At 38.5% G+C, this 18,388-nt stretch overlaps 1 protein-coding gene across 1 annotated transcript in view; it reads left to right on the top strand.

Annotated features, from left to right (window-relative positions):
* The window catches only part of cspg4ba (chondroitin sulfate proteoglycan 4ba), a 99,016-nt gene that overhangs the window by 41,090 nt on the left and 39,538 nt on the right, over positions 1-18,388 (top strand). Inside the window, exons 2-3 of the mRNA XM_039758523.1 lie at positions 12,535-12,698; positions 13,470-17,021. Of these exons, the coding sequence (XP_039614457.1) occupies positions 12,535-12,698; positions 13,470-17,021 (3,716 nt within the window). The remainder of the gene's footprint in view (positions 1-12,534; positions 12,699-13,469; positions 17,022-18,388) is intronic.

Below are 18,388 nucleotides of genomic sequence, written 5' to 3'. Positions count from 1 at the left end.
CGCCGCTACATTTTCTATTTTCAAAAAACACTGCTGACCTTCTGTAAACACAGCCAAGTTGCTAGTGTTAGGTAAGCCATAAGGTTATGAACTACCCCAAAAGGTAAGGCAAAAACACCTTGCTTAAGCATAAGCTTTTGATATTTAGTTTAATTAAATGAAAATAGGCAATCTCAAAGACAATGAAAATCTCCAAAAACCTACAATATTTAAAAATCAAAATAAAAAAAAAACACAAATCTAAATTCTGAAAAATTCAGGAGAATTTCAAAAAGAAAATAGCAAAATACAAAATAAAACAAAGCAAAGGTCAATGCAATCCTAACTACCTAAGGAAGTGTTAAAAAACGGAGAACTCAACGCAGGAAAGATTAAAACAAAACACCATAAACCCGACAAAGGGACCTGAAGATCACTACTTCAGTTATGCAAAAATGAGAATAGTTTTTTTTTTGTGAATTCTTCTATCCGACTTCAGCTTTTTTTTGAGACATAGAAAGTGTTTCTTACATTATTTTTTATTTAGGATGCTGTTGTAAATACTCATTTTTTGTGACTCTACCAACAGCACTTTGTTTTTTCTTGGACCCATCATTTTTCTGGCTTTATTGCCATGATGCAATGGCGTGTTACTAAGGGGTGCAGTTTCAAAGGTCGTGACCCATGACTCATTCAGGAAATGGTTGGCGCAGTTCACTTTCAAGTACTTGAGTGTGTTGGACTAGCATTCATGGTTTGTTTCTTTATATTTAGACTTTAGGATTCTAGCGAGATGATTTTGTGTTTTGGATACTGATTTTAAGATTGCTGAAAGACCGGACAGACTTTTGTTATGAATTTTTTTTTTTCTTGTTTCTCAATGTTTCTTTTCCTGGTCACCTCCATTTATTCTAACTTGTTTTTTCTCGTATTTGGCATAACAGATAGCAAATGTCACAGTGACTTGGCCAATGCAGCAAGTACCCAAAATATGGCACCCTGGTAATTCCTAATCGAACACTTGAGAATTCTAAACAAATAATTCTGAAGAAATGAGATCAGGGTGAAATTGCAGATATCACGAGAAATGTAGACAGAGGATAAACAAAGAGGCAGGAAAAAATTACAAAAAAACAGTAAGACAGAAATCCAATCTTAACATATTGCATATTCAAGTTATTTACAGTATGTACTGTTTCATTCATTTCTTCATATTTAACTTTTTCTCTGCATATCCAGCCCCCAGATCAATTATCAGCATCTTCATGTCAGAGAGAATCTCTGTATAAGCATCTACAAACTACTGTGGCAGCAAACAGCGTCACATCTAGTAGCAGTGACTGAAGTTGAAGCAGAAGTGGACATCTCGGGTGAAAATGCTAGGGAGCTGGTTGTATTATTTGGTACGAGTGTGATGAGCCCTCGCTTGGTGAGCTCAGTGCAGCTGAAGCGCCTGGTTGAGCAGGACCAGTATCTCCTGGATCTTCTTCCCTTTAATCGTGTCTGACAGACAGTGCCATATTACAGGCTTTGAATTGGATTGATCAGATTCTTCAGCACCTCCTCCTTCTGTTAAAGTAACACTTAGTGCTGTATACTTGAGAGCTGTCCATATCCACACGCTTTAAAGAGTTCATTTAAAATTTGAGATTTTGCTGTGAAAGGCTGACTTTTGTCTATGGAATGAATTAACGTTTTCCTTACAGACTGATTTTTCGCTCATTTAAAACCATAGTACAATCATAATTGAGTATTTTCTTCATTTTGAGCAGACCTCCGTCCATTTCTCTTACTGCCTTTGAACAGCACACACACTTGCACAGGGCAGCCTCTCCTATCTTTCATTTCTCTGGCACACGACAGGTTTGGTTTGCAAGCTGCTGCTCATTTTCAGCACTGCCAAGTGAAAAAAACAATGGCATGTTGATCTGTGTAAAACAATTGCATACATTTTATTCTTTACCCATTTTAAAATGTTCACAGCACTGAGTGGCATGAGGTGCGTGAGCTGCCTTTTGTTTTTCCCCAGTTCAGATTGTGTTCTCCTTTTCACTCTCTTTACAGTCAAACAGAATCTGTTCTGCCTTCTCAGAGACACCATCATGCTATGGTGCAGGACGACTTTTTCTTCTTTTTGAAGAATGTATGTCTTCAATATCCCTTTCTTCTGTTTTGATTCTTGTCAGCTAAACTTTGATGCCCACCATATGGCCGGCATTTGCCTTTTGTTATTTAACATGTTGCTGAACTGTCTGCCATATCAGTTTTCAATCTGCTCTGGCGCCATACCAGCTGCTGACTGAACTCTTGTTCAAGTCACATTGGTGTATTGTGGGGCTGAGGTTTTCACAAGGTGCCAAGGATATGAATGTGACATTGTCTTGGGCATTACATGCCAAAGGTTTTCAGATATTGTACTTAAATTAAGTTTTGTTTTTAGGATGTTTGAATTGCATTGCTGTGAAACTTCCACCTCAGAATATAAAAGAATGCACTTGAAAGCAGAAAAAAGAGCAATGAGTGATTTCTGCAAGTGGCTTGCTTACCTTTGACTAATATAGCGCTTGTTTTTTATGGGTGACTGCTCAAATCTTGCATGTTAACAGAATGATCTATACCTCTATTTTCTAACCTGCTGACTCCTGTTCAGGAATAAAAAAGCCGGCTGTATGTTCATATTAAGACCAGCAGTTCAATCCCAGAGTTGCTCTCTTCCCACTGCAGTCTAAAATACGCAAACATGGTAAACCCTAGTACTCCAATAACCAGCCAGTGACGACATACTGTAACCCTTTATTCAGGTTGTACATTTTGATGTACACAGTCTCTTGACCTTTTTCCTTAACTGTTTCTTCCTTTACAGGGCTATGGGAATATGGCGTTAATCCTGGCAGCATTTACATGCAAGGCAAGGAAAAGCCTGCCACAGGGCTCACTCATTCCAGGTCAAGTTGGAATTAACAATCAGGGTGTGCAGAAGCAGTGACCAAAGTACGTGGAGAAAACCCATAGCAGCAAGGACAGGGCGTCACGCAGACTGCATACCCAGAGTATGACTATAGGTATAAGATATATATATATACAAATAAACAGGGAAACACTGACATTTGAAAATTCAACATGGCTAAGCCCAACCCACCACGAGACAAAAAGACATCGTCTTAGACAAAAGCCAACAAGACAATGAAATTGTTTTCTAAATTATTTCACAAAAAGCACTATTTTTGCAGTCTTTGGTGAGATCCCACTTTGGCTGCTAGAAAACTTGCACTCTGATAACAAAGTCCTCCAATCAGCCCCAGTGCAATCTTGCTGCCTGATGGAAATTATACCTCCCATGTTGGCGCTGATTTTGGGTTGCCCCTTCCCATTACAACTCCAAAATGCCATATAGCCTGGTTTTTAAGTTGGACCAACAGAAATACAGTTGTAAGTTGTAGTTTTATAAAAAAAATCATTCCAGCTGGTTTTTGAATAATCAGCTTATGATTTTATTTATATGTATCTATATATAGAATTCACTAAGGCAAGACACCCATGAAAAGCACGCGGGAAGGGACGTGGATTCACTGAGCCGCCGACAAGTGAGACACCTATGGCGCACGCAGGAAAGAGCCACGCCCACCAACTCCAAGACCATTGGATACGACGACAACTCGCAGGGCCACGCCCACCAACTTGGACGCGACGACACAGAAAAAATGGCGTCAGTTAGTCCCTTTCGTCTGTGGTAAAGACTCCACATGCACGTCTGAGCCACGTGGCGTTTGTTATGCCGCGGGTTCACTATTGTGTTGTATTTTGCTCTCTCCAGAGTTCCATCTTTTTATTCACTCACTGTTGTATTTTCACACCAACCTGTTTTAGACAACCGTGTCTTTCCAGAAGTGTTTAGCATTCAATAAATAATTATGCATGAGATTGATCGTGTGTCTACCCAGCGCAGAGAGGCGTGGGTAAGCCGTTGAACCCCATTCGGGTTGCAAGCCGTGGAATTCCCACGAAATGTGACTCATACGCTCCCACTCATTACGTCCCTACCCTTTGTGCACACCCCCCTCCTACAGTGGTCGGGTATCTTGGTGGATTATATATAGAAAAGCAGCCAAAACCGAGGGGTATCCCATGGGGTCCTTAAAACATTCCTTTACAACTGAGGTTAAAACACAATGAAGTAAGCAGTCTTTAAAAACTGAGTGTTCAGTTACGGCGCACGACCGCGTGCACCATAGCAAACTGTTTTACACGCTACATACAGCAATTCACATCCACGACAAACATGCGTCTTATTAGATGCTCCTGCACTTTGCTCACATCCCCCTCCCACCTCGTTACCACCGTGGTCGGGTGTCTTGGTTGGATTATATATAGAAAGGCAGCCAAAACCGCACAGAGCAATGAAAAGTCTTGAGTTCCATCTTTTCATTCACTTTCTGTTGTATCCTCAAACCCTCCCTTTTTAGACAACTGTGTCTTTCCAGAAGTGTTCAACCATCAATAAATAATTATGCGGCGTTTGTTATGCCGCTGGTTCACTATTGTGTTGTATTTTGCTCTCTCTAGAGTTCCATCTTTTCATTTGCTTACTGTTGTATTCTCACACCAACCTGTTTTAGACAACCGTGTCTTTCCAGAAGTGTTTAGCATTCAATAAATAATTATGCATGAGATTGAGCGTGTGTCTACCCGGCGCAGAGAGGCATGGGTAAGCCGTTGAACCCCATTCGGGCTGCAAACCGTGGAATTCCCACTAAGTGCGACTCATACGCTCCCACTGGTTGCATCCCAACCCTTTGTACACACCCCCCTCCCACCTCGCTACTACCGTGGTCGGGTGTCTTAGTGGAGGTACATTTGGACTGTGTAAAGACGACAACTCAAGTGACGAGTTGGAGGTGGGCACATGAGCGGACAGTGCATACTGAACGAGAAGTCAGCAGACTAGCATGACGGAGGGAGCTGAATGGACGTTCTTCTCCTCTCCTCCCGTTCCACACTCTGTGCCGTGCACCCCCATCCCTCCGTCTGGCAGGAGAAGGCGTGAGGACGGTCCGCCAGTTTTCAGTCACAGACGATTGTCTGTTGGTTTGTTCCGTGCATTGTTACAATGTTGCTTTTCTTGATGATTTATTACATTACCGATTTTTCCAATGTTAATTTTCTCCCTGTGCTTAAAAATCATTAAAAGACCGGCCTGATTATGCGGCGTATGGTACGCCGCGGGTTGGCTAGTATCTAATATTTGTGTAATGTTCTGCTTGATAGTTGCTTAATTGAAGTTTTTAATTCAGTATCATCTGGAATTCTGGACTGTTATACTGATAAATGAAATGCAAGATACTGAAGTGCTTATTTTTTTAAGTTCTTGGCTAAAAAATATAGATAAGATGTATAAAAAGGAACATTGATGATTTTAAAATGTTTTGAAGTAATGTAAAAAAAACAGTTTGATTGCTGGGATTAAGAGACCCTCACTCTCAGATCTCTTGAAAACTGAACAGCAGAGTCTGGAATAGCATGAGAAGTCTGCTAGCTTTTCAGTTTATATAACTTAAAAAAGTTGCTTTTAATGCAAGCTTTTTCATAATTCAATTTGTCAGCAGTCTTCACAATCAGTAAATTGGTAAATTCAATGTTACCGCCATTTGCTTTATTCCTGCTTGGTCAAATCAGATCTCTATTAACATTTATGGTTACAAAAAATGGGGCAGACCAGAAACGCTTTGTCATTATCTTTCAAGTGTGCGTATAGCCATTGTATGGTACAGTATTTTTTACGTATTGTACTGAAAAGGGAAAAGACAAGATGTTTTATGAGACTGTGCTGCCAAATGTAATTGTTTTTGTATTTAAATTGTGGTGAGGATGTCGTTGATTTATTGTAGATTAATAGATAATTCAAACCCATCCCTAAAGTAAGCACCATAGGCAGCTACCCTGGGATATTTGAATTTACCAATTTTTAGGAAAGCAACACAATCATAGATTATTCTGAAATTCATAGACTAATGGCTTAGTCAGTGGCCTGTGTGTTTATATGCCTCATGTCTGGGCTGCCTCAGGACAAGTTATTATCGAGAAGGGGATGAAAAAACAGCCCCATGGGACCTTGACCAACTCAAGAAGACTTACTGGTTAAATACTTCATCAATCCGCCAACCAAAGGTGTTAGTGGACCTTATTTTTTAAAGAAGATACAATTCCGGTGTTTTTAACCAATAGTAAGAGGTCGAGTGCTGGGAAAAGGTGAATATTCTGGAAAGGCCACAAAGTCTCTAAATGGCCTGTTGTGATCAGCAGTGAAGCGGCAGCAGGACTGTATGACAGAAACTCCTTGGACTACAACATGGAGATGTTCAGAGCGTTTTGCTTTAAAAAATATCAGACTGAAACACTAAAGCATAGTGAATTGTCAAGTAACTTTAAAGAATTGATGGATGGATAGATAGATAGATAGATGGGATTAATAAAGTATCTACTGTATCTATCTAAGGGGAAATTCACATACTCCAGCAGCAGCATACTGATAAACAACAATATTAAATTAAAGAGTGATGAAAATGCAGGTATAACAGACAGACAGTAATTTTGTATAATATTAACGTTGACATTGTATGATTAAGTAAAATATATGAACACAGTTAAGTTGACAAATAATTACAGGCAGAATATAAAAATATACATGTATTTGCACATTTTACAGCTGCTGTCTGTGCACAGTTTGTGTGAATTATCAGCAGTTGGTCAACACAAGCCTTCAGAGTTGGAGATCAGTTGTTTCAGAAATTAATTTCTATGTTTAAATGTCATATGAACTAAAAGCGGAACAGCTCACTGGGATAGGGAGTGAGAAACAAGCCAAAAAACACAGCAGATAAGTTAATGTCGCATTTTCATAATTATGCTTTTTTCCGGCCAAAGACAATCTAGTCTTGTGGTGTAATCACATGTAATTATCATTTTGACTGTGAACTTCGCAGATGTAACTCTTTTGTTTAGGTCTGGATGCCTTTGAAATACACAAGACCTTTGTTTTATAGCAACACAAAAAATGAATAGTTCTTCTCGGTTGTAGGTTAATAAATTTGAAACACTGAAACGGAAGTAACTAAAACTTAACTGATGCATTTAATTAAGTAACTGAAAATAAGATAAAGCGTCAAGGTTCACTTTGCAAAGGATGTAGTGTAGTACAGTATAGTCAATACGATTAGTTGTTGTTGTCTGGATAAACCCAGCTTACTATACGTTTAAAATACCAAATAGCTTATAGGTAAAAAGAAAAACACATAGAAACACAATGAAATATTTACACAGAAATCTATAGTATACAGTTTACATGTGTATTTTTTGTAAATAAAAACTAATAAGCTACTTAAAGCATCCCAAGTTTTCAGGAGACATTGACCAAATGTCATCTTTGTCGCTGCCTGCGTAGAGTTTGCACACTTGGGTTTCCGCCCACATTGCAGCCGTGCCACAACAGAGAACACTTGTTAAGCAGCAGCGTCTTACCCTCGTTGTTTAGTCTGTTAATGATAAATACCTCTGTCTGTATGATTAGGCTTTGCCACCATGAAAGCAACTAACTACAGCGAGAATATCTGTGTTTTATCTGAAATGCTGAAGTACTTTGAAGGTTTGCCACATACCTGCCACCGTCATGCTGTTTTTGTTTGGGGCTGTCACCACCGCGGACTTGTGGTGGTATTGTGCCGCTTTACACTTTTCAGAAGATACCACTTGGATTATTGAAGGTTCATTATTGAATTCCCACATTTTATGAGGAACTGTAGCAAAAAAATTAACAACTGAATAAGCATTGCATGGCTGAAAGTATCCCCATCTATTTTTAAATATATAATCATTGATAGCTTGACAATTTCCAGTTTATTCATGTCATATTATGGTGCATTCTAAAAATGGTCAAATTTTCAAAAACGTTTAATATTAATAGTTTTTAGCAAATATTTTGTTTAGTTTATTGTGATACCATAATCCACAGCAACATTGTAAAGGACAAGTATGTTAAGATTTTCATTCATAAAAATAGCAGTGACAGCTTTCCTTCAGTGTTCCCTTGTAAGCGTGTTTAAACTTGTAAAACTGTAACATCAGATGAGCTACCCAGACAGCATGGCGTACACATCTGAAAGTTCACAGATTCCTTTACCTTTAAAGTAGATACGCAATAATGTTAAATTATATGCCTTCAGGCTGTGCTCTCTTTAACGACAGGAAGCTGTATATTTACTTTGTGTTCCTGTTTTTTATGGACTTGCTTGACACGTCCTAGACACTGACTCATTCTTGAATAGCAATAGGATTTCAGGCTGTAGACTTACCAGTAAAGTCACTGGCTCCAAAAAACAAAGGGCCGTGTGCGTGTGTGTGTGTGTGTGTGTGTGTGTGCGTGCGTGTGTGTGTGTGTATATATATATATTGTATATATTAGAATTGGGAGACAAAAGTCAGAGAGGCGAGATTGCATTGGTTTGGACATGTGCAGAGGAGAGATGCTGAGTATATTGGGAAAAGGATGCATTATGGTTACCCTCAAATTTTCAACAAGAAAAAAATTACATACAACAGAAACACGTAAAGAAAATGTCAACATAAGTACAATAGAAAAGGTACTGTACGTCTAGTGTCTACCGCTGTATTGATACAGATTTAGCGCATGTTCTTCATGTGAGATGTTTTAGGACAGTCACAGATACATGTTTACAAGCAGAAGTGTGTTTCTTTGCAGACTTTTCCTGTAATATATTTTCTGTTGCTTGCATATGATGGCAGAATGTCAGTGCCTGATCTGAACAATCGACGCACCCCTTTTGTTATTATAGGCTGCCTTAGGCACAAAGCGTAGTCACTTCCATATTTCCCCTGACACAAACAATAAGTTGCTGAATTATAAACTGTGCTAAGGGGCCTAACATCTTTCTTGTCCTCCTACTTCTTCACAAGACTGAATTTGCCAGGCATATCACAGCGGTTTGGTCGTACAGTGCTGTATGCATTGATTTCACTGTCCATGTCACCGTCTGAGGATCAATTCATTTTGTCATCACTGTCGCTAGACACAACTAATGGTTCAGTTTCAGTTTGTTCTAAAACTGGCATTACAGCTTTTTGTTTATACACCATTATGTATCTCATCAAAATCAGTTAAACCGAGTCCTGCTCAGCATTAACTTTTATAAATAGAATTCTAAGTGTGAGAGATGCTTCGGATTAATGCCAAGTAGATTGAAGAAGTTTCTTTTAATTCCTGCCAAAAATGCATCTCTGTTTTCTTCCACTGTGTGTTCAGCGGGTCAACATTCACCCCAGACACAGGTCAACTCCTCAGGTTTCCATGACTCAGATTATTAAGCTACTTTCTTTATTGTAAAAGCAAATATTCTTGTCTTCAGTCTCTCTTAAAGTCTGATTGTCTGCTTTCTGCTTACAGGGAAGTTGTGGGAGCAACATGAGACATGTTTCCTGAAGTAATATAATATTTTGTGTAAAGGAGCACTACAACTAAATTACTATAAACATTAGAAAAGTAAATTCAAAAAAATAATTTTTTAAAGTATGGCCGATTTGGGGTGGATATTGGCCAATTTAGAATGGCAGGCAATCAAAGAGAGAATTATTCAGTACTGTATATACAGTAATCCCTACTCGATCGCGGGGGTTGCGTTCCAGACCCCTCCGCGATAGGTGAAAATCCGCGAAGTAGAAACCATATGTTTGTATGGTTATTTTTATATATTTTAAGCCCTTATAAACTCTCCCACACTGTTTATAAATATTCCCCGCAGAGTTATACAGCATAATCCCTTTGCATTCTCTTAGATATTAGGTAAGATTCATTGAAGTTCTGTATATAAACACAATGTTTATATACAGTAAAACCTAAATATTATTTTAAAGATATCGAGTGTCTCCGATATCACATATGTTACAGCCATTATGATAGACAGGCCACCAGCAATAAATACGTACAATGCAAGAAAAATAGTATACAGTAAATGTGTGTACAGTGACACTAAACGTACGTACATGTACTAAGTACTGTAAGTAGAAAATTAATTATGGTTACTCACCAACAATGACACGATGACTTGTCCGATAACAAGGAGTTTAATTTTACTGCACAACAAAGGAGCCAATTCAGGCGATTGTGTAGCACTGCCGTTGTTCTTCTTCTCGCAGTCTTCAATCCAAATCCCTAAAGCAGATTCCATCCAGACTACTGCCTTATTACATCCACTTACAACTCGTTTTGCACCCTGGTTAAAAGGACACTGCGGCCGTAGATCTTATATTCCTTTCCTACTTTTTAAATAAAAAGAATCGTAGCCTTCAACAAATCCAAAACGTTTACCTTTTCGGCAATCGTTAACATCTTCTGTTTGTGCTTGGGCACGGCCCCTGAAGCAGTAGCAGATCGTTTTGAAGCCATAATGAAGGGCTTGACTATGCACAAAGATAAACACAAAAGAGCACAACTCTTTACACAGCGAAACACGTTGATGCTGAATGAGTGAGACGAGACTTCCTGGTTAACACTGCATTCAGCACGCAGGAACTTAACTGCGTGCTCTGATTGGTTAGCTTCTCAGTCATCCGCCAATAGCGTCCCTTGTATGAAATCAACTGGGCAAACCAACTGAGTAAGCATTTACAAGAAGTAAAAAAGACACATTGTCCGCAGAACCCGCGAAGCAGCAAAAAATCCGCGTTATATATTTAGTTATGCTTTCATATAAAATCCGCGATAAAGTGAAGCCGCGAAAGTCGAAGCGCGATATAGCGAGGGATTACTGTACAGCAAAATGGGCAAAATGTTTGGAGAGCTGTTTAATGACAGTACTTTTTTCAGAGAATTGTCCTTTAAAAGGTATAGTTTTGGGAAGACCCCTGTGTCTCCTGAGCTGAGTCTACCTACGCTATTTCCTGAAGCTACAGCATTTATACTGTGGATGGCTTGGAAGAGGTTAGAGTGGAGGTGGGGTTTTGATTACATCACAGGTCCCCCCCCGGGTGGAGGTCTTCCTGACTGAGGGCAGAAATAGGAAAGAGTTATGCTACATGCTGCATTACAAAATCATTTACAAAAAAATAAGACTGTATCAACAAGCTAAACCAGGTACAGAGCACCAGCAAAATTATAGAAGTGATTATTTTTATTAGGTGATTTAAAAGAAAAGGAAATGAATTTCCAAACTGACTGGATCTAAACGTAATTGGTATAAGACAGGAAAAACAATAAGGCTAATTACTGTAAAAATGATTCACAAGGGATGTAAAGCCAAGTCAAGCAAAATTAATCTAAAAGGCAATAAGCTCAAGAAGTGTAAAAATGTTCTACCAGGAAAATGAGGCCAAGTAATACAAAATAGTGAACAAGTTCAAGTTAAGCTCAAAAGGTCCTTTACCTACAGAAAGCCTTGAACCTCCAAAAAGACCAAATACACAAACACTCAAAAAGACCTCGTCTCTAAATACTTAAAGAGACAAAAATCTAAAAAAGTAAAGCTGACCTGAAGACACAAGGGCAAAGGGAGCCAGCAACACAGAGAATAATCGGCACTACTGCCACTTTACCTGGGGCCATCCGAGCCCCTATTAAACGCCACACAGCTGTTACAGTAACATTACTGAAGGACAACAAAATCATTAGCAAAGAAAAACAAGCTTAATTTAAAATAAACATAAATAAAAGAAACTAACAAAAACAGAATCATTAACAGACATAATTAAAGGAATTCATGTTTAGTAATGTCCCACGTTATTTAATGTTCGTATGTCAAACGTGTCTGTAAAATTTAAAAACAGACATGCACCAGGTTTGCAATTTAAAGAATTACTTTTCTCAGTGTCTGCCGAAGCGGTAATAAAATGTACACCTCAAGTGTCTTTCATAAGTCATTCATTTCATGTTGGTCTGCGATGAGTCTGTGGATCTGTGGATCTTTTCTTCAGTTTTATTTACTTTTAAGTCTCATTCATCTCCATTCATTTTACTTTGATGTTTGAAATGATAATTTGATTTAAAACTTTCATAGTTAAGAAAAAGCAATGTTTTTTGTTTTTATATTGAACTTTCCAAAATATTCCTATTGTGTGTGTATATGTGTTTATAGGCACCTGTCTTCTCCTGTTTCTTCGGTGGGCTAACACTTCATGCTTGTTATTCCATATAGAAGGTTTCTAGTTTTTCTTGGCCAATTGGGTTATTCAAACAAGTGCGCTTGAACAGGAGCCAAAAATTCAACCAAACATGATCTTTAACTGCTGGATTAATGCCCTGCAAAGGGGCTTATCCCTTCTGTAGATCAAGTGGGTCTTATTTTATGTTGACCTTCTAATAATTTATTAATAAAAATGAGCCACAAAGTGAGTAGCAAAGGTTTTCCAGCTTAACAGTTATATGCCAGGTAAGCCACACAGGCAGATTTCATGAAGTGTTCAAGAGTTTTATGAGATTATCAGATTGAGAGAAGCAAGCCATTTCTGGGCTCATCTTTTGCATTTTAACAACCTCCAATTTGTTTCTTTCAGCCTCCTTTTATGGTGATGGGTACGTGGAACTCAAAACTGTGGAATCCTCAAACCGAACATCACTTCATTTCAGATTTCGCACCTCCAAACCAAATGGCCTTCTGTTCTTAGCTGCTGGAAATCATGACTACTGCCTTGCTGAATTAAAGTCTGGTCACTTACAGGTAACATAAAGATTTCTAGATTTCATTTACTGTAATTGGTTACATTTTCTATGTGCAGGCTAATTTTCAGTTTATTTTATGACATGCTGAGTTCCAAGAAGAGTCTGTTTTTTGTTGATTGAAACAACATTAACTTTTACTGGATTTAGTGTAATTATTTAGGTTTTGTGCTGTGTTTTGCAGCACACATCATGTATTCCTTAAATATTGCTACCAGAAACAGATCTTTATAATTATTCTGCAACTAAATGTACAGTTTTTATTTTCAAAAGTCATTTTACACAACCCAGCTTATTGTAGTGTAGTAAGAATGAAGACTGGTGGAATTAGTAATATGACAAACACCAGCAGCCAGCATCAATTATACAAGCAAAGAATATTAAGACAAAGTTAATGTAACTTTTCTTTTTATGAAATGTAATTCAAATTATTTAAAATCTTTATAGAGGCTTGTTTAACTGAAAAGTTCCATTCATTGATTACTGAACCTGCTTAATTCAGGGTGATGGAGCCTATCCTAGCTTTTCACCTGCATACAGGCACACATGCTAATTTCAAAACCTTATGAAACAACAACTAGGTAGTCCGTGTAGGCCCACCAGCTCAATGGGGCCCACTGCAAATGTCCCAAACCATACTGCCTATAGTTTCGCCACTGACCAGGAGGAAATTCACACAGTCAGGGACAGAACATGCAGAATTTGCATGGTAAGCATATTTCACTTCATTTTTGTAAAGTATTAATTGGCATTACTATCTGTCTCTTTGCAGGTAAAAATCAATCTAGGATCGGGTGAACGCATATTACACTCAGACAAAGCCAATCCTCTGAACGATCTGGCATGGCACACAGTCGAACTTCAACATGATAACAACAATGTGATACTTACGGCTGACAAGCATTTTACATCTTCTGTTAAAATGCCAGGAAAACGATATGAGCTCAATATTGATGATGGCCTGTACGTTGGTGGCACAGGGGGCCTAGCAAAAGCATACCTTATCAATGAACCTTCCAACTTCCGTGGCTGTATTGATGACCTTTTATTTAACCAGCATAACATTTTGTCTTCATTAAGGTCTTATTATGGATTTAAAAATGTCTATGAGGTATCATTAGGATGCAGCCCACAGTTTTTTGCTAATGAAGAGGACCCAATCAGTTTCTTTAGCTCTAAAGCATTTGTCTCTTTTCCACTTTGGAATACACAAGAAGAAGGAATATTTGAGTCGGTAATTCATACATCATCTGACCAAGGCGTTCTCTTATACAGCTCTGGGCAAAAAGAAGACTTTGTAGCAATGGAGATTCGAAGTGGAATACTTACTGCAGTAATAGGAAAAGGTGGAAACAAGTATGAACTGTCTTCCAAAATTCCAGTTAATGACAGAAAGTGGCACTATGTTAAACTTCGACTCACTTCTAAACACCTTCAGTTGACATTGGATCAAGAAACAGAGAAACGTATGCTAGAGTCTCGAGGCAAGAATCTTATTTTAAGAACCCCACTTTATGTGGGAGGAATTGAGGATGGCATGCGTGCTGAGGTTGGAAAGCTAGGATTGACTTCCATCTTGGGAAGGAGCTACAGAGGTGCTTCTTTTAAAGGTTGTATAAAAGATATCAAGATTAACTCTGAAAGAATTGGACTTAACAATGCAACAGTTACTAAAGATATATCTGTGGGCTGTGAACCTGAGAAGGAGCCAGAGCCTCTCACAGAAGTAGTTCCTACAATCGTCAATTTATCTCCAACAATTGCAGGAGTTGTTACCACCACTAAACAGCCAGAAAAGAAACGCAACCAAAATTTTGTTGTGCTCAGAACTCTAGTTGTAGCTGAAGGTGGTCGTGGCTCACTTGAATCAAAGAATATTAAACTCAATCTTGAGTTTAAAGCATTGGGTTTACGTCAGTCACAGATCCTGTTTAAGATTGAAGAGCAACCAGTACATGGACAGCTGAGGCTAGACGTGGATGAGGAGCAAGAGGAAAACACCTTCACAATGTTAGATCTATGGCATGGCCGAGTGATGTACATTCATGGTGGATCAGAGGATCCTCTCGACTATTTTACATTCTCCGTGTTTACTAACAGCAAGAAAGAAGTTCCATCATATCTAAAAGGAGATAAGAGGTACAGATTTAACATCACAGTTACACCTACAAATGATGCTCCTGAGCTTACTCTCCCTGAAGGAAACCTCTTTGTGGTCTTGGAAAACTCAAAGAAGCGTCTCACGAGTGATGTGCTAAAAGCTGTGGATGTAGACAGTAACTCGACAAGCCTTATTTTTTCACTTCTAGGAAACTTGAATTCTGAAGCTGGTTTTCTGGAGAACTCTGAGAATCCGAGTAAAGCCATTACAACTTTCCGGCAAACTGACTTGGAAGAAGGCAAGATATACTATGTTCATACTGGAGTGCGGACTTCCAGAATTGTGCTGAGAGTCAGTGATGGTGAAAAAATTAGTAACACTGTAGTACTGAGAATTATGGCAGTACCACTTGATTATAAATTTGCCAATAATACAGGAATAGAAGTGATACAAGGAGGCACGGCCTTGATCAATAACAGTCATTTAGCAATTCAAACCAATGCAGTTAGACAAGAGATAGAAATTCGTTTTGATATTACTGAGACCCCCTTGTATGGTGAAGTGCAAAGATGGCACCCAAGTGGTGAATGGAAAGTGACTAATATGTTTTCCCAGCGCACACTTGAACGTGAAAGGGTGAGATATGTCAGCACTTTCCGTGGACAGCAGCGAAGTGATGTTTCAGATCAGTTTAAGTGTAAAGTTAGTATTGGAGGCTTGGCAAATGATGAGGTTTTGTTTGCAATTAAAGTCAAATGGGTTCAGTATAAACTCCTAAAGAATAAAGCTCTAGAGATTGACAAAGTGAAAAGAATGGTGTTTAGTCAGAACAACTTGAATGCCATTTTGAAGGGTTCAAAACTAGCAGAACATGATCTGTTTTACAGAGTGCTGACCTTACCCCAAAAAGGAAGGATTTTGCTCAACAATGAAACTGTAAAAGAAAAGTCTGTCTTTAGTCAGAAAAATGTCACAGATAAGAAAGTAGAGTATGAGCTTATTGACAGGCCAAAAAATGACTCGGAAGACATTTTTACTTTTCAGTTGTTTTCCAAGTATGCAGATTCGGCTGTTTACAAATTCAAAATTGTGATCAAAGCAGATATGAACAGCATTATTTTGAGTAATAATGGTTTGGCTTTATTGGAAGGAGAAAGTAAGCTTATTACAAAGAGTGAACTGTTTGCTGAAACTTTAAACTCAAAAGCTATAAAGTACAAAGTCACAAATGGCCCTAAACACGGGAATTTAAAGCGTATTAACCTGTCTGATTCTTCTTCTAGTAATAACAATATTACTGATTTCACCAATCAAGATATTCTGGATGAGCGCATTATTTATGTTCATGATGACTCTGAAAGTACTCATGATGAGTTTATTTTTATTGCATCCATCATCGACTTCACTGAAACAGAAGTTCTAGAAGCAGAAAATGCAGAGTCAGAGGGCACATTCAGCATTTCCATTGAGTTGAAGAATGATGAAAAGCCAGTCCGTGTTGTTGATAAAGTGTTCCAAGTGGTCAGGAATGGCCAGAGGCTTTTAACTACAGATGACCTCTGCTACCACGATGCAGACTCTGATTTTAATGATGGTCAGCTTCTCTACACTCGCCGAGGAATTCCTAATGGTGACCTTATCCTTGTCAACAATGCTTCCCAGAAGCTCTACCAGTTCCGCCAAGAAGATCTGGAGGAAAAACGGGTCTTGTTTGTACACCGTGGAGCAGACTACAGTCGGTTTGTATTGTTTGTTACTGATGGAAAACATTACACATCTTCTCTATTGGAAGTCAGTGCCCAGGAACCCTTTTTGAAAGTTAGCAACAACACAGGTTTATTGGTTCAAAAGGGAAAGGAGGCAAATTTTAGCTCAGCAAACTTTAGCATTGTGACAAACTTAGATATACGACACAATAGGGAGATCACTTATGAAGTGTTTGCTTTGCCGAAATTTGGTAGACTTTACTTAAAAGGCCTTCCTGTGGAATCCTTTACTCACGATGATTTGGAAAAAGGCCACTTAGTCTACCACCACGATAACAGCAACAACCTTGTGGATAAATTCAGTTTTACTGTGAAGGCTGAAGATGTAAGTCTGGATGCTAGTATTCATGTCCGAGTGTATCTGGAGAGCCACCAGCGACCACCAAAAGTTGTGCACAACAGTAGCCTCCTGGTTGAAGAGGGGAAGCCGGTGAAGATCAGTAAACGAAAACTTGAGGTTTGTACATTTTACATGAAGTTTACTTTTAAATATTCAGTAATTAAAATGGGATTAGGAAAAGAGCTTGTGGGGAGTTGGAGCTTATCCTAGTAGCATTTTGCTATGTATGAAACCTGCGTGGGATGGAGCTGCAGTATGTGGTTAAGATGTGTAAGCATTTGTACTTACACAAATGTAGGTTTAGCAGTGCCACATTATGTGACTGATTTGAAGGGCACTTTGCATGAATAAGGAGTATAGCGCATAAAAGATTGAAACCAGTGATTGGATCTTTAAGCTGCATGCACTTCTCACTTCCTTGACCCAGGCCTGCAGTTTAGCCTGCAGCAAAACAAAAAAAAACACACGCTGTCATTGACTCATGCGAATGGCAGAGGAGCCACAAAGGATTGAAAAGGACACTGACTTTTAGAAGGGGAAAGGAACATTTGGCGAAAGATTCATAGTGAGAAAGAAGAATCAGTTATTAAGGAGAGCTTAATGGTTTGAATCAAGTCTTTTGCCCAAATGTTACACCACTAGCTTCTGGACAGAGTTATTTTGGAGTTTAGCCCAAAGAACCATGCTTCTAAAGAGCTAACTGGTCATGCTGCAGACTTCCTTAACTTATGGGAACTGGCAGAATCCAACTATTTTCCACTTGGGATTGATCAAATCTATCTATTCATCTCATACTATTACAGGTTATTGTAGGCGGACTTTACAATTCATTATCCACATGAAGGCAGTTTTGTTGAGTGTGTTTGTTTATATGTTTATGGAATTTTACGGGGCTGCTTTTGTCTCTGTGTGTGAGTGGGTATTATTAATTAGGGTGTTGAGTGAGAGTGAATCTTGGGGTTAATTGTTGGCATATCATTCCTCATATAAATAAAATGTGAAGTTTTGTTAACAGGGTGCAAATGGTGACTCCCAGAAAGGTACTTTCTGAACCTGTTTCATCACTCTCTTGTGCCATATAATGAGTGTAACAACCTTAACTCAAAAATTCTATCTTTTTTACATGGAAATCTCAGAACAGTTTAATTCAATTCAGTTAAATGCAATTTATTTTTGGATAGGGCTCTTCTCCGAGCGCAGGTGCAGACTACTGTGCCAAGTTCTCAGGTAAAATTTTACAAATTACTAATTACATAATGAGTACAAATACACAGGAAAAAAAGTAGATAGATACTTTATTAATCCCAAGGGGAAATTCATATAATCCAGCAGCAGTACACTGATACAAAGAAACAATATTAAATTAAATAGTAATAAAAATGAAAACATGAAAAAAAAATATAACTTTGAGTAATGTTAGCATTTACTCCCCTGGGTGGAATTGAAGAGTCAGCATAAATGGAATGAAACAATTAGTTATTGGA

The sequence above is a fragment of the Polypterus senegalus genome, chromosome 7, assembly GCF_016835505.1.
Source record: "Polypterus senegalus isolate Bchr_013 chromosome 7, ASM1683550v1, whole genome shotgun sequence".
Taxonomy (NCBI): Eukaryota; Metazoa; Chordata; class Cladistia; order Polypteriformes; family Polypteridae; genus Polypterus; species Polypterus senegalus.
This window is presented reverse-complemented; position numbering and strand designations above follow the sequence as displayed.